The sequence below is a fragment of the Portunus trituberculatus genome, chromosome 48 (genome assembly GCF_017591435.1).
Source record: "Portunus trituberculatus isolate SZX2019 chromosome 48, ASM1759143v1, whole genome shotgun sequence".
Taxonomy (NCBI): domain Eukaryota; kingdom Metazoa; phylum Arthropoda; class Malacostraca; order Decapoda; family Portunidae; genus Portunus; species Portunus trituberculatus.
Window position 1 is genome coordinate 6,940,957 of NC_059302.1, and position 22,468 is coordinate 6,963,424.

Genomic DNA, 22,468 nt, shown 5'->3' on the forward strand with positions numbered 1-22,468 from the left:
AAGAGATAGATTCTGTGACCTCAATTCATTTGAATTTCTGAGATGTTTTCATGAGTCCTGAGGGGTAACATGGCAGGGATGTGGACCCATCAGCTCTTGGTTGTGTGCAGTTTGAACTAACCACTACACCATTTACTTTCAATAGATTTCAAATAACAGCAAAATTTTGTTCATTACTAGGGAGCAATTGTCTGCACTATTCAAGGTTAATTAATGTAAGAGATGTCACATCCACACATCTCACTTAACTGTTACATTGTGCAGAATATCTCATATATATATATATATATATATATATATATATATATATATATATATATATATATATATATATATATATATATATTCTAGTAAAAATAAAGATTAAATTCCATAGCCAGTGAATAGATGCATCTGCAGAACTTGCAGTTAGTGTAATGGAAAAAGTGTTGTGTATAAAGCTGAAATACCTGACAAAACTGTTCTGTAGATTAATTTATAATACTGATAAATACTATAAAGCAATATGATAATTTTAATTTCTTTGCTTGCTGAGAGGAATGTGAAAGTGTGAACGTTGAAAATCTATGTTCCATTCAACATGGTAAAATAACAATGAATAATGATGCCAAGATAATCCTTAGGACCCTAAATTCTACATAATGTGAGATTAAATATAGTGAGTATATCTATATAACTGCTTATGTATCTAAAATTGCACTTATTTCCAGACAGTGGTAAACATGTAATCTTATACATATCTGAGGCTAGGTATGTTATTGAGAATATTACAGAATATGTATGTAAACTCCTAACTGACTCTAAATTATTCCCAATGACTCAGTATTAAACTGTTGAGATTATAGCTAAGAGTCCAAGGGAAAGAGAAAATCAGGACTAATGTTTATCAAGTTGTAAATTAATTTCCACTGACCCTTTGTATCCATTATGTTCAATGCTTTCCAGGAACTTGATATAATCCTGAAAACAAAAGAAAATATATGAGAAATGATTAAAAAAATATATAAGCCTGCAGATACACAAAAAAGGTTAAGAGTTGTCTGTATTATTCACAATGAATTATGCATCTCTATATATCTACTCAGTGAGGTTGAGAAATATAGCAAGAGTGTGTGTGTGTGTGTGTGTGTGTGTGTGTGTGTGTGTGTGTGTGTGTGTGTGTGTGTGTGTGTGTGTGTGTGTGTGTGTGTGTGTGTGTGTGTGTGTGTGTATTTACCTAGTTGTAGTTTTACAGTGCCTGGGCTTTATGCTCCATATCTACACTTATCCAATCTTTTCTTAAAACTGTGTACACTCGATGCAGACACTACTTCTTCATTCAAACTGTTCCACGTCTCATCACATCTTTGCGGGGAAACTATACTTTTTAATATCTCTTAGACATCTTCCCTTCCTTGGTTTCTTACTATGCGATCTTGTGCTCCGACTGGCATATTCTTCTCTCAGGATCAGATACTCATTGTCCACTTGGTCCATTCCGTTGATCAAATTTATAAACTTGTATGAGATCCCCTCTCTCCCTTCTCTGTTCCAATGTTGGAAAATCCATAGCCTTTAGTCCAGTGGTTCTCAAACTATGGGTCGCGACCCAAAGTTGGGTCGCGAGATCAATTTTGATGGGTCGCAGGGACACAGGAACATTAACATGCTTTCAGTGTCTCAGTGTATTTCAGTTACTAAATTGAATTATTATTCTTTAACCACAAATTACTTTTGTTATGTATGTTCATCTTCCCCCCACCTCCCTCCTCCTGGGCACCACGTAATGGTGTCTCTGACAGGAATGACTCCTGTATCAAACGCGTATGTTGGACTGGCAGTGGACCCATGCAGGCTCGTGTATATAACTATAAATCATTGTACATTTTCTTTCTCTTTACCTTACTCTGGGTCGTGAAGGAATGAAATGTTCCAAATAGGGTCGCTCATGAAAACGTTTGAGAACCACTGCTTTAGTCTCTCCTTGTATGTCATCCCTTCAAGTTCTGGGACCATTCTTGTAGCCATTTTTTGTAGTCTCTCCAGCTTCCTTATGTGTTTCTTTTTGTGAGGGGTCCACACTACTCCTGCATATTCCAATCTGGGTCTTATTATAGTATTTATCAGTTTCTTCATCATTTCTTTGTCCATGTAGTGAAATGCTATTCCAATATTCCTTAGCAAATTATAGGTCTCTCTGAAAATTCTATCAATATCGCTTGTTGGTTGATTATTTTCTTCCATCGTCACTCCCAAATGCTTTTCCTTTTTTACTTTCTCCAGTTCTACTCCATCTCCCATCTTATAGATTCTCACGGGCCGTCTTTCACTCTTTCCCATTTCCATGACATGGCTTTTGTCCACATTGAATTCCATCTTCCACTTTTTACTCCATTCCCAGATCTTATTTAGGTCTTCTGGCAGTATTTCACAATCCTCTTTTTGCTTAATAACTCTGCACAGTTTCGCATCATCCGCAAACAGATTTATGTAGCTGTTCACTCCTTCTGGCATGTCGTTTATTTAAATGAGAAAAAGTATTGGTGCCAACACTGACCCCTGCGGAACTCCGCTTTCTACTGCTCTCCACTTGGATTTCATATCTTTGACTACCGTCCTTATTTCTCTCCCCCTCAAATCATTTTCCATCCATCTCAATGTGCTTCCTTTTAAACCACCCTAATTTCCACAGCAACCTTGCATGTGGCACTTTATCAAACACCTTTTTTAAATCCAAGTAAATACAATCAACCCATCCTTCTCTCTCTTGTACCCTGTCAACTATTCTAGAGTAGAAACTCAGTAAATTTGTTACACACGACCGACCTTTTCTAAAGCCAAATTGGCTATTTGATAATAATTTGTTGTCTTCAAGGAACTCGATCCATTGTTTCTTTATCACTCTTTCACACATCTTGCATATTACACTAGTTAATGATACTGGTCTGTAATTTAGAGGTTCTTCCTTCCTTCCGCTCTTATATATGGGAACCACCTCAGCTCTTTTCCATTCTACTAGTACTGTTCCATTTCCTATTGAGCATTTAATGATGTGTATAGGTCTTGCTAGTTCTTCCCTACATTCTTTCAGTATTCTGCCTGAGACTTCATCCGGTCCCATTGCCTTTTCTTCATCCAGTTCCTTCATTAACTCTTTTATTTCAAGCTTGGTTACTTTAATCTCTTCCATATAGATGGTCTCTCTATTACCCTGTGGTCTTTCAAATTTGGATTCCTTAGTAAAGACCTCCTGGAACTTATTATTTAACAGTTCTGCCATACTTTTTTGGGTCTTCCACCATCCCATTTTCTCCTTTTAACCTTTCTATTGTTTCTTTTTGTCTTATTTTTCCATTTATGAATCTGTAGAACAATTTCGGTTGCTCCTTGCATTTTTCGACTATATCCTTTTCATAGATCCTCTCCTCTTCCTTCCTCACTTTAACATATTCATTTCTTGCTATTTTGAAGTTTACCTTATTTACTGCATTTCTATTTCTCCTCCACTTTTTCCATGCTCCATCTCTTTTCTCCTTTGCTCAGGGACACTTTGCATTAAACCAATCTTTCTTTCCTTCTTCCTTAGGTCTATATTTTGGGACATATTCCCTGACTCGTTTTGTACATTTCCAAAAATAAGTTATATTTCTCTTGCACCCCCTCAGAGTTTTCCATCTCCTCCCAGTTAGCATATTTGAAATAGTTCTTGAGATTCTCAATATCAGCCTTTCTGTAATTTAATTGGTCTCCTTTGTATGATTCATCTCTATCTCTTTTCCCTCTTCTATATCCATTATATCTTACATCATCATTCATTTGTATAGCCCTTGTAAAAACCAGGTCTAATCTCGCTGGTTCATCGTTTCCTCTGAATCTTGTGTTTTCCTTTACTTTTTTATCCATCATATTATCTATCATTAAGTTTAGGAATCTTTCTCCCCAAGCTTCTTCCCCCATACCACTTTCATAATTTTCCCAGTCCACTTCTTTACAGTTGAAGTCTTCTACTAATAACACTTTTCTCCTTTCTTTAATGACTCTCGTTAGACTCCTTATAGTGTCATCTATCATATCTTTATATTCTCGGTTGGTCCATGCATTCGTTTTTGGTGGCACATATATCACAATGATTGTTAAGTTTTTTTATTAATATGCATCTTAATATACAGTACTTCTGCTTTTCCTTCCCCATATTCCACATGGTTTACCACCATCTCTTTCCTTGTCATTATCATGACTCCTCCTCCTCCTCCTCCTTTACCCCTTCTGTCTTTCCTCCATATGTTATATCTATTATCTATGCCTATTTTGATTGTCTCATTTAGTTTAGTTTCAGCCAGGCATACAATATCTGGTTTTTCTTTCCTTATGTAATCTTTTAGTTCTAATTTACTTGATAGAACCCCATCTATGTTCATATACATAATTTTTAGTTTCTTGTCCTTATCACTTTTAGTTACACTTGGTCCACTGTTGCCTCTTCCTTCTCTTTTATATACCATTTTCTTATCCTGTCTCCTAGAATTCTCCAAAAAAATGCTTTTTTTTCCTCCTCTGACCTTTCATTATTTTTTTCCCTTACTGCTGCCGCCAATTTGTTGTATCTCTTCCTTTCTTCCTCATTCTTATTTTTTCTTATATATATATATATATATATATATATATATATATATATATATATATATATATATATATATATATATATATATATCCATGCAGCCTTCTGTTTCTCTGAGTTTTGTTGTTCTATATAATATCTCTTCTGTTGCTGCTTGTGATTTTAGTAGTACACTTGACCCTCGAAACAGACAAATGCATGCACGACCCTGTCTGTAGATTGCAAAAGTCCGTTCTTTGCAAAAGTACGTAAAAAACTGTATAAAATGTACGTAAAATAGGTAACATTTTCTAATTTTCGTATTAGTTCAAGCTTAGCAGCTACTGGAAAAGCCTTTTGATTACGCTTCACTGGTTTACTAGGTTTAGGAGGCATTTTGGATAGGTTAAGCACTCGTGGGAAAGGTACAAATGCATAAAAATGCCGTGGTAAGCACTGGACAATGTTCGCTGTCGGTTGAAAACACACAGACTAAAGATTAAACATGGCGGCCAACAGCTGATGACACGACTGACCCGCCACCTACCGGACAATAATTTGCTGGGAACGGACAATCGCGCACATTTTAATATTCGTCCATAGATTAATTCGGACTCCAGAATTTGTCTGTAGTTTCCGAAATCTGTTGATGGGAGGTCCGTTGTTTCAAGGGTCGAGTGTATCTTAATTGGTCTTGTTGTTCCATCTTGATAACGTCCCATTCTGTGAATTTCCTCCACTTCCTCCTCTAGGTTTTGCCTATCTTCGTCATTTAGATTTTTTAGTAAGTCTTTAACTGACTTCATTTCCTCCTTTTCCCTTCTTGGTCTATATTTTACATTTTTTTCTTTTAGTCCAAAGATAATTACACTCTTCTTTTTTTCTGCAATTTCCCTTACTAGGTTTTCCTTTTCCTTAAGGACTCCAATCATTTTGTTTGCCATGTTCTCGTCTCTTTCTTTTAGTTGTTCTTGAATCACCTCCTGTAAGTTATCTTTGTCTTTCTTATCTTGTACTCTCCATGCCTGTACTGTACTTCTTTTTTTATCACATCACGTACTCTTTCCTCTTATTTGCTAAGTAGATCTTTCAGGTCCTCTTTTTCTTTCTCTACTTTACCAAGTCCTTCATCCATCTGTTTCTTATATTTGGCTAGTTCTTCTCTCAGTTCCGCATTCTCTACTCTTAACCTAGCTTCACTTTCTTCCACTTTTTTTATCCTGTCTTTCAAGTTCAGAAACTCTTTCTCCTGTTCATCGTTCTCTTTACTTCTCATACTTTCTCTTATCCAGTTGTCTAATTTTTTATCCAAAGTTAGAACTCACCTATGGAGGGCAGTACTTGTCTCATCAAATCCTCCGAATCTAGCCTCTTCCTCATCGTCATCATCCTTTTCTTGTACTCCTTCCCTATTCTCATACCTGCTTATGGGTGTAAGTTCTTTCCTACTCATGGTGCCTTTCAATGTAGTTTCTGGAGACTATTGCCACACAAGTCACGCATTTGCCCAGCCCTCCATAAACACACAACCTTTGGTATTGAGATCAGCTGATCGCGGGGAGCGTTGGTCCGCCCATCCGATCTTGACCTTGTCTTGACCATGGTGTGTGTGTGTGTGTGTGTGTGTGTGTGTGTGTGTGTGTGTGTGTGTGTGTGTGTGTGTGTGTGTGTGTGTGTGTGTGTGTGTATTTACCTAGTTGTAGTTTTACAGGGCCTGGGCTTTATGCTCGTGTGGCCCCCATGTCTCCATATCTACACTTTTCCAATTTTCTTTAAAACTATGTACACTGTGTGTGTGTGTGTGTGTTGCATATTCAAGCCTCGGTCTTATCATTGCAGTAATTATTTTCTTCATCATTTCTTCATCTAGATATACGAACGCCACTCTTATGTTCCTCAATAAGTTCAATACTTCTCCAATTATTTTGTTTATATGTCTCTCTGGCGATAGGTCATTGGTAATTGTCACCCCAAGGTCTTTTTCTTCATGACTGGTTTTATGTCTTCATTTCCTATCTTGTACATACTCCTGATTCTTCTTTCACTCTTGCCAAACTCTATTTTCTTGCATTTTGTCGTGTTGAACTCCATTTGCCATGTACAGCTCCATTTCCATATTCTGTCCAAGTCTTCCTGGAGTAGTTCGCAATCTTTGTCACATCTCACTTTTCTTAACAATTTTGCATCGTCTGCAAATAGGCTCACATAACTGGACACCCCATCCACCATGTCATTTATGTAGACTGCGAACATTACTGGTGCCAACACTGATCCCTGTGGAACTCCACTCTCCACCAATCCCCATTCTGATGGTCTGTCCTTAATTATTGTTCTCATTTCTCTTCCTACCAAAAGTCTTCCATCCATTTTAGTAAACTGCCATGCACTCCTCCTACCATTTCAAGTTTCCAGATCAGTCTCTGGTGTGGTACCTTATCAAAGGCCTTTTTTAAATCCAGATATATTCCATCAGCCCAACCATCTCTTTCCTGTATTACATCTATCACCCTCGAATAGTAACATATCAGGTTTGTCGTGCATGAACGCCCTTTCCTAAAACCAAATTGACACTCACAAAGTATGTCATTTTTCTCCAAGAAGTCTGTCCATCTAGTCTTCACCACCCTCTCACACATCTTAGCTACCACACTTGTAAGTGACACTGGTCTATAGTTCAATGGGTCTCTCTTGTTACCTGATTTATAGATTGGGACAATGTTAGCTCTTTTCCAGTCTTGGGGCACTACACCTTCCCTTAATGAGGCATCAATTACTTCACAAACTTTTTCTGCCAATTGCTCCCTGCATTCTCTTAAAATCCATCCTGATACCCCATCAGGTCCCACAGCTTTTCTCACTTCTAAACTCCCCATCATGTTCTTGATCTCCTCCACAGTTACTTGAAACTCCTTCATAATCCCTTTCTGTTCCATTACCAGTGGTTTGTCAAAAGCAGTCTCCTTTGTGAATACCTTCCGAAAGCATCCATTCATAGCCTCTGCCATTTCCTGGGATCTTCACTGTATACTCCATTTACTTCTAAACTTTCAATACTTTCTCTATTTTTGATGTTGTTGTTCACATGTCTGTAAAAAGCCTTGGTTGGTCTTTACATTTATCAATTATATCCTTTTCTTGTTTCTTTCTTTCTTCTCTAGAGAGAGAGAGAGAGAGAGAGAGAGAGAGAGAGAGAGAGAGAGAGAGAGAGAGAGAGAGAGAGAGAGAGAGAGAGACTGACCATGCATTTGTCTTAGGTGGTACGTACACCACTATGTAGTGCCTCTTTTTCCTTCATTAGTTTCTGCTCTGATCTTTAGCACTTCTGCCTTTCCCATACCTTTTTCACTTGATCCACCTTTATATCTTTTTAACCAGCAACATCACTCCTCCTCCCATCTTACCTACTCTATTTCTTTTCCAAACGTTATATTTCCCTTCTCCAACCTTCATCAGGTCTTCTCCTCTCTCAGTTTTGTTTCAGTAAGACCCACAATATCTGGGTTCTTGTCCCTCAAGTAATCGTTGAGTTCTAAAATCCCGATATCACTCCATTTATGTTGGAATACATTACATTTCGCTCATATGTAAGTTTCTGGAGTGTAAATAGATAAAAGAACTTCCTCTTTCAGTGCTATGAATGAGTGAGTGAAAGTGGTGACTCTTACACAAGTCATCCACTTCAGGAAGCTCACAGCAATTGGAGGCAGCACAGACTGGATCAGTTCAAATATTCTAAGATCCCTAAGCAGAGGTATTTTGTAAGCCTATGCTGTATTCATTTTGTTAAAGCTAAACTAAGGTTGGTCATACCAGTAATCAATAACATTTACACATAGAAAAATGTTAATAAAGTTTTGTGGTCACTTTCACATACAAATAAATGAGTAATAAATAAGTAACAGAAAAGAAAGCATTCAAACTAAATAGCAAAAAAATATCAAATTATTAAAATCATCAGAAGCAGTAACATCTAAAAAATTAGCAAATACTTGTAATTAAAAACAGCCAAAGGCCCTCAAAAATTAGTTTCATAAACAGAAAACTACAAAGTACCTCAGGAAGGCCATTTGCCTTTGCTCCTCGAATGATGACATCCATGTATACATAGGATGGTCGTCTGTCATCTTCTAGTGGACGGATTATCTGGTAAGATCGAGCTTCAACATGGTCTCCTTTCTCGGTCTCAACTTTTACGTCCATTGCACGATAAATTTTTTGATGGACACCTTCCTGTCTGCAAACATAATGTATTTAAAATTTTAATTTTTAAAGAAGCCATGTACACTCTTTTCTCTCTCTCTTTCTTAATAGGAATATATAAAGTTTGGGTACATACTCTGCAGACAAGGGCAACAGGAAATGCTGCTACCATATTCCTTATGTATATTTGCAAGGCACTCCACAGGAAGTACCCGGCATTTGCTGGGGTCTCAGGATTGGAGTTGGTGCAGGGTAGGGAACAGTCTCATTATGAAGGGGCAGGGGTAAACCAATGTTTGCTGTCAGGCCTTGTCATGGAAGTATGTGGCCGGATGTGCTATGCCTAAGCTCCTGGGGTGTAGTAGGGTGGTCCAGGACACTCTCCCTTTCCACCAGGGGTCGACACGGCTAAGAGTGTGAGTAATGTGTCCATGAGAGTGTGGTGTGGGTTTGCCAAACTGATATATAAACAAATAGTGTAATGAAATAACACAGGATGAGTAGACTGGGAATCACTAGCTTTGTATGCTTGTTCATACTATGAGAAAAAGTATGACATCTGTCTTAATTATGTATCTAATTTCAAAGAGAATGTCAGTGCAACAACGTATCATTTCCATGATATAGCACCAAAACATTTTTCTTGTGCTAAAATGTATTTGTTTATAGAAGACTACTCCTCATCAAGATTACCTATCTAAGTTGACCATGTCTTCATTTGCAAGTTCCCAAACAACTCCATACACATAACTGCCTGGATCCTCCACAATAGTGGCTGCTGCTCCTTTCCATCGCTTGCTGAAGTGATTAAAGTCCAAACGATAGTCCTGAAAAGCAAACCAACTGTTACAACAATACTACCTAAGGATAATTTTGGTATATCAATGTAAGTAACCTTTTCATCCTCACAACATCTCATTAATAAGTCATAACAAAATATATAAGAAAATTATATGTATGCAGTATTTTAGACTTATTGCTACATGTATCACAATATATTTAATTGTTTCCACTCATTCATAAAGGTAAATGAACCAGCATGCAGAGGCAGCACTGTACCTTGAGTTTGCCCACACCAATCATCCTTGCTGATGGATTATTGATGTGAATCCTTTCCTTGAGAAGGTTGGAGCCATAGGCAAAGTACAAGAAGCAGTTATGTTGAGCCATTTTTGCTACATGACTCAAAGACATTTTGGGAAATACTAATATGCCACTAGAGTGAAGAATGAGTGAAATGGCACAAATCAATACAGGTGCCACATATTTACAAGTTCTTCTTAGATTCTTCCTCTGATCTTCGGCCATGCAGTGTTTTGTAGAGATGCATTTTCAGTAACCTTGCCTATAAATCTGTAATACAAGAGCCAATCAGTAAGCTACAAAGATGCATAAATATACATTTAGTTACAAAAATTTCCATGTTGAAAACCACATGGCAAAGCAATGAGAGGCACCAGACAAATATTGGTCTGTCTATGTGAATGTTTTTTTTATTTTTTTTTTTATGCAAGACGGGATAACAGCCAAGACAAAAAAAATAAATAAATAAATAAAAAAAAAATAAATAAAGGCCCACTTGAAATGCCAGTTCCCTTAAAGATTTATACAGAATTAGTAAAAAGTCTGAGACAAATGTCTTAAGACCTCCCTCTTAAAAGAAGTCAAGTCATGGGAAGATGGAAATATAGAAGCAGGCAGGAAGTTCCAGAGTTTACCAGAGAAAGGTATGAATGATTGAGAGTACTGGTTAACTCTTGCATTAGAAGGTTGGACAGAATAGGTTGAGAGGAAAAAGACAGGCTTGTGCAGCAAGGCCACAGGAGGAGGGGAGGCATGTAGTTAGCAAGATCAGTAGTGCAGCTAGCGTGACAATAGCAATAAAAGATAGAAAGAGATACAACATTTTGGCAGTGAGAAAGAGGCTGAAGATAGTTAGACAGAGGAGGGGAGTTGATGAGACAAAAAGCTTTTGATTTCACCTTATCTAATAAAACTGTGTGAGTTTTACCCCCTCCCCCCAAAAAATGTGAAGAGTACTCCATACAGGGGCAGATAAGGCCCTTGTACAGAGTTAGCAGTTAAGAGGGGTGAGATAAACTGGTGGAGACATCTCAGAATGCCCAACTTCATAGAAGCTGTTTTAGCAAGACTTGAGATATGAAGTTTCCAGTTAAGGTTATGAGTAAAGGACACATCGAGGTTATTCAGTATAGAAGAGGGAGACAGTTGAGTATCACTGAAGAAGAGGGGATAGTTGTCTGGAAGTTTGTGCCTACTTGATAGATGGAGGAATTGAATTTTGAGGCATTGAACACTACAAAGTTTCTCTTCCTGAAGGGTTGGTGGTCTCTGAATGGATGTGGAAAGATGCATGATGGTATCATCAGTGTAAAAGAAAGGATGAAAATGAGAGCAGGAAATGTGTGTTGCTTCTAAAGTTGAAGGCACAATAGTAATGTGATGAAAGGATAAGATTTATGGAAGAGTTTTAGAAGGTAAGGGATCTAACAGAAAGATTGCCCAGTAGCCACATAACTTTGAGATGCCATAAAGCTATATATAAAGGATGATTCACTGCATATATATATATTCTGAAAATCACGTTGGCCATAATAAAGACTTTTGGTGCAAGACATGAGGAAATCTTTGAGCTATGCAAGATTTCACATAGCATATATATATATATATATATATATATATATATATATATATATATATATATATATATATATATAGAGAGAGAGAGAGAGAGAGAGAGAGAGAGAGAGAGAGAGAGAGAGAGAGAGAATATACCTTTATCTCTGGATATACTATCTATAAACTAATAATTTATCAGGATAACAGATTTATTTACTTATAAAGATTGTTAATGATATAAATTTTTCATTAACATAAACATACTGTTAGAAAAAATCAATATCAAATACATAATGTATACATTTTATATGGTCATCAGAATGCATTATCAGATAATATATGATAATGACTACTTTGTTTGAATTACTATCAAGTAAAATCAATGGCAGTATACTCACTCTCTCTGGAGGGACAGATATAAGAGAAATAAGATTGGCAAGTTTATGCCAACACACCATTGAACTAAATCACATTTCATTTAAGCTCGCAAAACGAAATTTTAAAAAAACTCATCAAACTTGCACAACCATCACGTATACCAAAGAATTTATTGATTTGATAATTTCTGTAATCTTTTTACATATCAAATCTCATGTCATCACTAAATAAGGGCCGATTAATTTGTGACAATACATTAATTACATTAATATACATCAGAGACTTTAATGTATAAGTTCAGTTCCCATGATAACACAACTAAGTACTTAAACTTGATCACAACTGCGGAACTATTTGATACAATAGAACTTACCCCTGCGTTGTCTTAATCTTAACACCCTTCTTCTCAGCTTAGTAATCTTGTGACTCTGAACTTAGACAGCATTGGCCGAGATATTGATTTAACTCGCCATAACACAGAGGTCATATGGCGCCGCCCTTAAGTAGACGTACGGCCGTCTATTCTTGGCGGGGACTGGGGAATGTTTACCGCGTCAGCTGATAAGCGTCGTCTGCTCTTTGTACAGGACTGTAGAATGAATATAAACAATCGATTTTTTTCGGGTCACATATTAAAATTACATTGGATGTTCCTTAATACTCTTAATATAAATAGTACACTCATTTGGCAATTTTTCAAGTGTTGTACAGGATATCAGTATTTTCAAGATGTGATGATTAGAACTCCCAGAGCAATACTGTTACATAATCCTACAATACTGAAGCCTGAAAAATATTCTTTATATAGATACTTTTGTGTCTCTTGCTTGATTAGATATTAGACAGGTAGTATTGATGTGTAAGGAATGAGGTGTGGTGGACGCGCCACCAGAGGGCAGAAGGGCGCCACACCGGGTCAACATTTGTCACTTGAGCAGGCAAGTAAAGACAATTTAGCATATGAGATATACTGTGCACGAGTTATTGGGTTTCTTTCCATTTTCAATTATTAGTGAGTAATGCAAAAGATGATTTACGGCCTCGTGGTGGCCATTTGACAGATGTTAACATCCATGGGTGGCTTACGTTAGCTGTACTGAGTTTGTTAGAGAAAAGCTCAAGTATTTCTTGCAAGCTACGAGGCAAAGTTGACCTAAGTTTGGTTTATTTTATTGAATCTCTTGTTTTCTGTTATATTAGCAAAATATGATGCATTGAAAAATAATACAAGAAAATATAGTTTATCACTTGAACATACCTATAGCTTTGTGTGATTGCTGGCACTATCATATCAAGGGCTCGCAGTATGGTTCAAAATACAGTTAGCTATGAGATGAATAGCAGTGTAGTGTAGCCTCACATGTCAAGTTGTTGCCTGCCTGAGTCTGACACAAGCTGGTCGAGTGACACGTCAGCACGAGACTCGACCGTGAGTCAATAATGCTTGAATATTTACGTTCACACATTCTTGACGGTGCTACTTAGTGAAATGTTTTACATACATACACACACACAGAGAGAGAGAGAGAGAGAGAGAGAGAGAGAGACTTACAATTTATGGGACATATTTGGGTACATATACAATGATCAAAGATTGGTCATATCACCAAGGAAATCTTGCGCATTTTCTATATTGTGAGGAGCACTCAAGATAGTGATTGAGCATGATGACCGATAAAAGTACTGTAATATTCCATAGTATTCCACACACATGACATAAACGTGTGTATTATGCACGGCTGAATCCTCTATTATTGTCTTAATGGTCACCATTTTCTGACAAGACAGTTAGTTTAACTTTTATCAAGTTTTTTTTTTTTTCCTGATGTTTTAATGCTTTCCCTTTAACGTTAAAAGCTCCGAACCCATGGGAATTTTTTTTTTTTTATCTATTTAGAATTGCGTTCATAAATTGTGGCAACCTTTTGCCAAATATTGTCGGAGGACAGGTTATGCGTGATTGAGAAAAAAAAAATCGCATCGTGTTGTTGAACGTTGAAGGGGAGGATTCATTGAGAACTTATTTATACCTGGCAGGCATAGGCGGTACCGAATTGCTATTTCCTCATTGGTTCTCACTGCCGCACCCCCAGTTGTGATTGGCTCGCACAACACCACACATGGGTACTCAATTACGTCACGGCAGATTCCACATGAAATATAGTGTTTTAATGATGTTCAGTCGTTCCAGTTAATACAATGTCAATTAAAAAAATTAGCTCCTGATAAATTCATTTTCATTAGTAAAAAAAAAATATCATAATTGTAGTTATTGGAATAAACAAACTTAGATATTCCAATAAGTGTAGCTGGTATCTTTGAAAGCGGGCCCCACCACGTATTTATACTACGTCAACCCATGTGCTGTTCTCTCCAGCTGCCTACCTCCACGGAGAAGTGTGTCGCTTCCACAATCAGTAGTCGCCAGTGCCATTCCATTATTCACGAATCGTAAGTGTTGACATCCCTTTGAGCTGTGACGCGCTGAGATGCTAGATACTGTGTTTATTAGGTATCGTTAGACGCTACGATGTCATTCCTATTATACTGTTCTGTGTTGAGGAAAAAATTAGAAGGGTGAATAGCTATTATGTGCTGAAAATGTCCAAGAGATACAGGAGATGTACGAGAGATACAGAACAAGAAGCCATGCATGTGTCTGTAGTGGCTGCTTTGAAGGTCAGGGGTTTCTGTTGTACATGGGGTGAAACTTGCAGTGCTCTTGAAAGAGGGAAAAAAATAGAAAAAAAAAAATTCACGGTATGATTTGTGAAAATACAACAACATTGATATTACTTGTATGCTGTATACCATTTCACTTTATCTATTCGTTATACACCTGAGCTCCTACATGCAAATTATACCCTGGAATGTATAAATTAACTCGATAATACGTGCATGAGTATGGTTGCACGACGGCTAATGCATGCAATCATGTTGCTGTTATTTATTTTTTTGTCATATTTCTTAATACGTGACATATCCGTGCCACCACATGCAATTAGTTACCAGAATTCGTAGATGAACTGGATGATACCTGAATGGATACAGTGTGGGACTATGTATTATGTATGCAATATTGCCTTTCTTTTTTTTATGTTCATTGTATTACTGCGTGTGTTATACAACCACGCCAGTATTACGCAGCTCGAGTTTCAAATCGCACTAACCTAATCTGATCTCGAGTTTTTTTTTTTTTTTCGTGCTTTTTGTTTTGAATTGCGAAAATGTTTATCTCACATAATTTTGTTTTCTTGTACATATTTAGTATTGATTTATGTATTGTACTGTTATTGATTGCATATTCTATTTTAAATCTCTCTCTCTCTCTCTCTCTCTCTCTCTCTCTCTCTCTCTCTCTCTCTCTCTCTCTCTCTCTCTCTCTCTCTCTCAACAACAATAACTTTACAATGAAACAAGAATGACCTTGAACATAGTTAGCTTAAACACCTCGTCAATTATGTGTTTGATTTATTGTTTTGGTTTTGTCAATAGACATTTACTCAACTTTTCATTATGAATAGACAATTTTCATGTCTTCTAAGAAATTAAACAGCGTATCATTAACAACAACAACAATAACAACGATGAGCAGTAAGGTGCATTCTTTCCACGGAATTCCGTCATACAAGGAGACCCAAGAATGTAATAGATGACCGGCCTTGTGTAAAGTTCTTGAATGGACTATATACTAAAACATCAGTCATAGATGAAAGGGAAGAATAAAAGCTGATAAAGCATATTTTTCCTCATAATGTTTTCAGTAAGCTCGTGTTCGGATTGTCCCATGCACTAATCGTGACTGACGTAATCCATCTCACCTTGTGTACGCATATGGGAGCTTTACATCCTGAGCGCCACGCATAGTACTCCACATGCTTGAAGTCCAGCTTCGATAAGTATTACGTAAAGCACCACTATATATATACGCAGTAATGCCATTTATCAATTCAACAATTAACCCTCTCTATAAATTAAAGCAAAAGTAAAAATCCTGCCATGTATTACTCGCTCTTCCTACATTCAAGTTACAGAGAAGACGTGTGACAAAAGACGCGGACGCTGTGGTGATTTAATTACGTGATCACATTTGTCTCGATTGTCTTGAGGTAAAGGAAAGGACTAATTAACAAAAAAATAAAATAAAATAAAATAAATAAATAAATAAAAAAGAATAATAAATTGGGCAAATTCATTTCATATATCTTTTGTAAGCTAAAACACTAATCTTATCCATTCGGAGAAAACCAAATAAATCAGCTACCCATGGCAGAAGCTACTGCGCCTCACACCCCACATTATCATATGGTGTGAAATTTGCCTTCCCGTGATGACAAGTGGAAGTAGGAATGCTTTACACGCAGACTGCCATGTGCGGGACTGGTGGCTTCTTGCAGTTTACTCTTATCGTCTGAAATTCTTATGTTACCGTTTGCTGCGAGGAAACAACTCGTGCACTCGTGTTAACAGGAGGAACACCAATGAACCCCGCTCCACTGATACTGCTAGCAAAAACTTACTGCGCACACCCCTCACATATGTGTACATAAAAGTACTTTCAGCTATTTGTTACTTTTACATTGAATATTAAGAAAATGGGGATTAAACTTTTTTTTTTTTTTCTCCATTTACCTACCTCTGAAAAGGAACAGAGAGCACGTGTATCTCTGATGTTTATTAGTCTTTGAAAACAGAAGTTTTGAACCATTTGATAAAGCATTGCAGCGGATTGTTTTGTTTCGTAAGGGCGGTTAATAGAATCTTCTCACATAAACTATTCCCAGCTCATCCTTTAGTCTTAATATTTCAGTGTACATTCCGAAAAAAATATATATAAATAAATAAATAAAACATTAAACTTTTAAGTCACAAATGTACTTATTGTCACCAACAAAACCAACAAAAATAAAAGTTACAAGTCATTCAGGAAAGTACTGTTCCGTCTAGTTCCCCGTTGTCATATGCAGCCTGGGGTCATTCTTTCACTGGTCTTCTCTCTTCTTTGTCGTCCTGAAAACTCGCATTACTCCAAGGCACCCATTAACTCCCCCCTCTATATTTTAGCTTCGGGAGAGACCAGCTCATTTCTGCAGCCAAATTATAGGGGAGCTGCTGATCATTTACTTTTTTTTTTACTCCCGTGTAAAGGAATAAAGTAAATCTCAGGATGTGATAGAGTGAAAAAGACGTGATAGATCTCTCTCTCTCTCTCTCTCTCTCTCTCTCTCTCTCTCTCTCTCTCTCTCTCTCTCTCTCTCTCTCTCTCTCTCTCTCTGTGTGTGTGTGTGTGTGTGTGTGTGTGTGTGTGTGTGTGTCACTTTCTTATTTTCTTGTGCTCTTACTTGACAACAAAAACTACGCACTAAGTTGTATCAAGATAGAGATAAAAGTTGCTGCTATCTATGACACGCTCACCACAAACAAATCATAGATATAGACTTGAAAGGACAAAAGATGCGTCGTAAGTTAAGCCAGCATTGTCTATGATACATAATACAATGTTTCTTCCTGCGTTTTTTTTTTTTTCTCTCTCTGCTGTTTTGCTACTTATGTTACGGGTACGGAGTAGTGAGGATGAAAGTGGGAGTATTTTTCAATGCTTTCGAGTGCATGACATCACCTAAAGCTGACCCTACACGATATTATTGCTTAATATATGACTCTTTTATTGGGCAATATTTGTTTCCCCTACACAGCTCTTCAGTACCGCCCCTTCACTGTCAGTAATATTGTACAATACGGAATATTGCGCATTTATACTGATCGTGTAGGATCATCTTAATTAAGAATGGAAAAGTGAAAGAGGACGTGACATTAAAGTGTATGACGTCGACCAAAAATGGAGACGAAGACAATACAGGAGGGTACTTTAAATGTTCAATAGTGTATGGCATTACCCAAGACTAAGGAGAGGTGGAAGAAAAGATGATGTAAGATATTAAAAGTTGTCAGTATAAGACGAAGGAATGTCTAAGAATATAACAGTGAGGAAAATGAGACGAAGGATGATTTTCATACTATGCAAGTAATGTTACAATGAAGATAGTTTTTTATTTAAGTATGCCAAGTCACCGTCCTCGCCTTTCTTTCCCGTGACCTATAAATGATGAAATAGAATGTGAGAACTGGATTGCGTAGAATGTTTTACGTACTACGGCATTACGTAACGCGGGTATGATTATGAGCTTACGAAACTTGTTATTCAATTGAGTGATTTTTTTTTTTTTTTCTTTCTTAGTTTTTGTGGCGATGTGTGTTTATTATCTGTCAACTGTTTCTTGATAACAAGGCGTCTTCTGTTAACCGTGATCCGTTTCAGATCACCGATTTGTTAGGACGATTCTTGTTCTTATTTGCATCTTGATTGGGATTGATCCTGATAAGAGTGATCAGGATGATCTGTTTGGTCTTTGTCCAGAGGTGGGTTATAGCAGCGCACTTGCTGAAGCTACTGGCTGCAGCCATATTAGCTGGTGATCAGTCTCTATTGGGAACTTATCTTAGGGAATGGACAGCAAGAAAGCGGATGATATGTCTAAGGAATAAAATGAATAGTAATGAATCATTGCAGAATGTTGTTGTTAGTACATAGTGTGGATAGTGGTGATGTCAGAGGTCATAAACACTGGAGATATTACAAGCCACACTAAGCCTTGCTTTAATGGCTTCTGATTATAATTACGTGACCATTACCACCAATATCAATGACTGTATGATGAAGAAAAGAAAGCTGATACTTGTTCAGTAGAAAATAATCTATTTCTACTGTGGGAGTGTCTCGGTAATAGTGCCAATAGTGTAAGCACGCAAGCCTCTGTACTGCACCACAGCGAGTACTTTCAGCATGCTGTGTGTGAAGAGAACCTTTTATGAAAGGTTGCAGTTCCTGTTGACAATTTCTTAGAGCACAGTATCGAACATTAACAGTCTGCCGCTTGTGACAGGCTGCTTGGCAGCGACCTGTTGTGTTGATATTGTTTTGATCAGTATTGGCTGTCAGCATTATTTATTCCGAGCGAATCCAGATCAGATCCAGAGCTGATCAGTGTTGTACGTATATATAGTAACGTCTGTATAGTGTTGATGGCGGTAGTGGTAGTGAAGGGTTTTTTGTTTATGTTTGGTGGTAGTGATGGTGATCGCAGTGGTGGTGATGGTGGTGGTAGAAGCGCATGTGCCGTGTGGTTGGAATAAAAAAAAAAAAAAAAAAAAAAGCGGGTGGTGGAAATTGGGAAGAAAATCACGCTAAAAATACTGCGGGTCAAAAATAGAGGACAAGCAAGTCTACGTAACGGTGATTATAAGGGGAAGTTATTAAATACATTATACTGCAAGGAAGAAAGTCTTGGACAATGCTCATTTAGGAAGAGTTGGTACATGATAATCTTGCCTCTTGATTATTTATACTCGTGTAAATATAACAGAGAGAGAGAGAGAGAGAGAGAGAGAGAGAGAAAATTTGTCCCTGAATTTTCGATAACTCATTATGATCTTTCAGGAAACTGGCAACACTGAGTTTTTTTTTTCTCTTTTCTTTTCTTTTCTTTTTTGTTGCCCTTCGCCATCTGCCCCTCCTGCATAAACACACACACACACACACACACACACACACACACACACACACACACAATCAGGTAATGCAATGGAAGTTTAGATGCGAATTACTTTCTCGTGTGCGAATTCAATCATTTTTACTCCTGCTCTCGTGCTCATGATGGCAGGTCGCTAACTGAGGGGCGGAATGAGGTATAGAAAGAAGGGGGTGGGGTGTGGCACTGACGCGGGCGGGCGGGTGGGAGGAAATGGGGGGTGGGTCATTCTATTCTTTTTTGGGGCGGGACGGGGGGGAATAGGAAACATCGTGCGTTAACTGGGCGGGCACGTTTTTTTTTTTTTTTTCCTTGATTGCCTCAAGTTTAGATTACTGGCATTAATCTTTCGTTCATCAAGGTGGGGACACGCTAAAGTCAATACTCTCTCTCTCTCTCTCTCTCTCTCTCTCTCTCTCTCTCTCTCTCTCTCTCTCTCTCTCTCTCTCTCTCTTTGTTTCTGTTTCTGATTTAAACTGCTTATTTCTGGTCTCATACATGTCTTGACCAGCTCTATCATTTACTTTTCTTGATTTGGGTCATTGCTGTGTCTAATAATTTCTTACTTCACAAATCTCTCTCTCTCTCTCTCTCTCTCTCTCTCTCTCTCTCTCTCTCTCTCTCTCTCTCTCTCTCTCTCTCTCTCTCTCTCTATCTATCTATCTCTCTCTCTCAGATTTATTTGACCATTTGGCTGCATTTTCTTGGTCTCATCGTCTCTTACATGCCGCTTTCCTGACCTGCACCAACATTTTCTTTTCTTTTCTGCTATTGTTGTCTAATAACTTCTTACTTCACTAATCTCTCTCTCTCTCTCTCTCTCTCTCTCTCTCTCTCTCTCTCTCTCTCTCTCTCTCTCTCTCTCTCTCTCAGGACTAATGAGCTAATGTCGTCCTCTGAAGTGTCTGTCAAGCTGTAATAGTTCAGACTTAGGAACAGGGAGAGGAAGGGGAGCTAGAGGAGGGACTGAAAAAATTCATCACGAGAGAGCTGAGGAACCTGCAATGAACGTAAGATAAAGAGCTGATAATGAGAGAGAGAGAGAGAGAGAGAGAGAGAGAGAGAGAGAGAGAGAGAGAGAGAGAGAGATGGGGGCGTTTGTGAAGTAAAAAAAAATTGTAATATTCATAAGAAGTTACATTAACTAAAGTCGTGTTGCAGGTCAAAGGGACGCTGGTCCCTTCCCCCACCCCCTAAAAAATATATAAATAAAAAAATACTAGAAATGCGGAAAAAAATTGTTGATAAAAAAAAAGAAACAAGAATAGGAAGAAAAGGTGGAAGCAAAGCAAGAGACAGTAGTAAGAAAAGATGGCAAGGTGCTGTAATGGTAACGAGACTTGGGTAGGGGGGAAGGAAGAGGGGAGGAGGGGAGGTGGACCCTTAGATATTGGGGAGGCATGGAGAGGAGGGAGTGGAGAAGGAAGGAGGAAGGAGGAGGAGGAGGAGGAGGCGGGTCAGACAGTGGTAGGAACCCGCAGAAGCAGACGCAGCAGCAGCAACAGCAGAGGCAGTAGGTCCCAGACGCCACCACCGCCTCCATCAGTAGGAGGAGACGCGTGTTGACGGTGGGGCAAGAAGTTATCTCTTACTCTGTGTCTCCTTTCTCTCTCTCTCTCCCTCCCCCTGTGCTCTCCATGTTCAGTCCAGCTCCATTGCCTCACTCCTTGCTCAGTACCGTGGCCGTTCAGTTGCGTGTTGGGAGGCTGCACTGTTCGTTCCTCACACTCCCGTTGTTTATTCTTAGTTTGTGTGGGAAGTCACGTTTACAAATCGCCGTCATCGTAGACTTTTCGTGAGTTCTTTGTGTGACTGATTGGCTGACTGGCTGGCTGGCCGACTCTCTCCAGGTTATTGTATGAAAGCCACTGACATGTGTTTGTGGTGCGTGGCAGTGCGTGCGTGTGTGTGGTTTGGAATGTTTAATGAAGTGCGGCTCTGATGGCTTAAGCCCATGAGTGTTATGGCTTCTCAAAGGTGTCGTGGGTGTTGGTGACGTGATTATAACCGTTATTGAGGTAGTGATGGCGCTTTTAATGGGCAGAGGTGTGTGTGTGTGTGTGTGTGTGTGTGTGTGTGTGTGTGTGTGTGTGTGTGTGTGTGTGTGTAATGTCAAATGGTGAAAGAGAGCCTCATTGTCATTTATTATAGGTTGATTCTGGTGCATCCCATAACGAATATTGATGGATGGTGAAGGCATTGGTTGGTGAAGCAGCGAGAGTGGTGAGGGACAGGTAGCAGGTGAATGGTTCTGTAGGGGTCACTACAAGATAGCATTTTACCTTAATACTTGTGCGGCATCAATTCTATCATCTCAGCATAGTCTGTCCGTCATTCAGTTAACACCTTAGTTTTATATCCCATAACTCGTTCTAAATACCGAACGTAAAAGATTAAGAATATGTAATCGCATTTTAAAGAGAAATTATCCTCATCGACTTTAAGAGCACGAGAGCTGCACTGCGAATAAATGACGTGCCTTCTCGTCGCTGGAGAGGCGTGTTGGTGTGTGGGTGCATGGGAAGCCGCTTATGACCCATACTCTGAAATGCTTTGCTCTCACCACGAGTATTTTCATAGTTTACAGAAATAATTATCCGTATTCTCGAGAGTTTCTCCTGTTAATCTGTCACTAAAACGCAAAAACACTTAAAATCCCTTTACTTCAACTATAGTCTTTTGAAAGAAGTAGAGGTGCAGGCAAGAGTGTTTGAAATACGGTTCTAGATCATCCAGAGGCTCCGTAACAGACAGCCATATGGAGTAGTGGCGTGACGCGTGGGAGTTGACGAGGCGTTGATAGCCGTCCTCAATGACACACTGGCGCTGCTTGGGCCATCGGGATGCTCTCGCTTCAATCTACAACCGACCGTCTTGTCATCGCCCGCCTCGTCCCGCTTCTCCTGGTCTGGCCTAGCGCTGCACCACCAATCCCACCCTCGCATTTTTCACAGCTGCAGTTAAGATTATGATGTTGCGGTTTCTGGTTTTTATCTTGTAATAAAATTCATGACGAGCAGCTCATCGATTCGCTTCGTTTTGTTGTTTGTTCAGCGTGGCTCGCTGCGTGAAGGCGGTGGCGCGT

At 38.5% G+C, this 22,468-nt stretch overlaps 2 protein-coding genes across 9 annotated transcripts in view; one reads left to right on the forward strand and one right to left on the reverse strand.

The window, feature by feature from the left end:
* Positions 1-332: 332 nt before the first annotated feature.
* Positions 333-13,269, reverse strand: LOC123498548 (gamma-glutamylcyclotransferase-like). 2 transcript variants are annotated; one of them, XM_045245746.1, is made up of 6 exons: positions 13,053-13,269; positions 12,168-12,383; positions 9,836-10,129; positions 9,470-9,603; positions 8,630-8,810; positions 333-960 (listed from the first exon to the last, which is right to left on the reverse strand). In XM_045245746.1, the coding sequence occupies exons 3-6, from the start codon at positions 10,082-10,084 to the stop codon at positions 877-879; spliced, it is 648 nt and encodes a 215-aa protein (XP_045101681.1). In that variant the 5' UTR covers positions 10,085-10,129; positions 12,168-12,383; positions 13,053-13,269; the 3' UTR covers positions 333-876. The 2 variants fall into 2 exon arrangements, with proteins under 2 accessions (XP_045101681.1, XP_045101680.1); XM_045245745.1 differs by lacking the exon at positions 12,168-12,383.
* The window catches only part of LOC123498546 (cystathionine beta-synthase-like), a 44,850-nt gene continuing 35,027 nt past the window's right edge, over positions 12,646-22,468 (forward strand). The window contains exon 1 of one of the 7 annotated variants that reach the window (XM_045245737.1): positions 12,646-12,732. In XM_045245737.1, the coding sequence (XP_045101672.1) occupies positions 12,661-12,732 (72 nt within the window). In that variant the 5' untranslated portion in view covers positions 12,646-12,660. Of the gene's footprint in view, positions 12,733-14,128; positions 14,246-14,268; positions 14,307-14,380; positions 14,474-21,005; positions 21,179-22,468 lie in introns of those variants that run through there. The other 6 variants (XM_045245740.1, XM_045245741.1, XM_045245743.1 and 3 more) reach the window with 6 other exon arrangements.

What these genes read in the sequence shown, in the direction of transcription:
- LOC123498548 (XM_045245745.1), bottom strand. Translation starts at nt 10,084, where the DNA reads ATGGCCGAAGATCAGAGGAAGAATCTAAGAAGAACTTGTAAATATGTG. An exon ending in TTGGTGTGGGCAAACTCAAG is followed by an intron (nt 9,604 to 9,835) that starts GTACAGTGCTGC and finishes TTTGCTTTTCAG; the next exon opens with GACTATCGTTTGGACTTTAA. An exon ending in GACATGGTCAACTTAGATAG is followed by an intron (nt 8,811 to 9,469) that starts GTAATCTTGATG and finishes TTATGTTTGCAG; the next exon opens with ACAGGAAGGTGTCCATCAAA.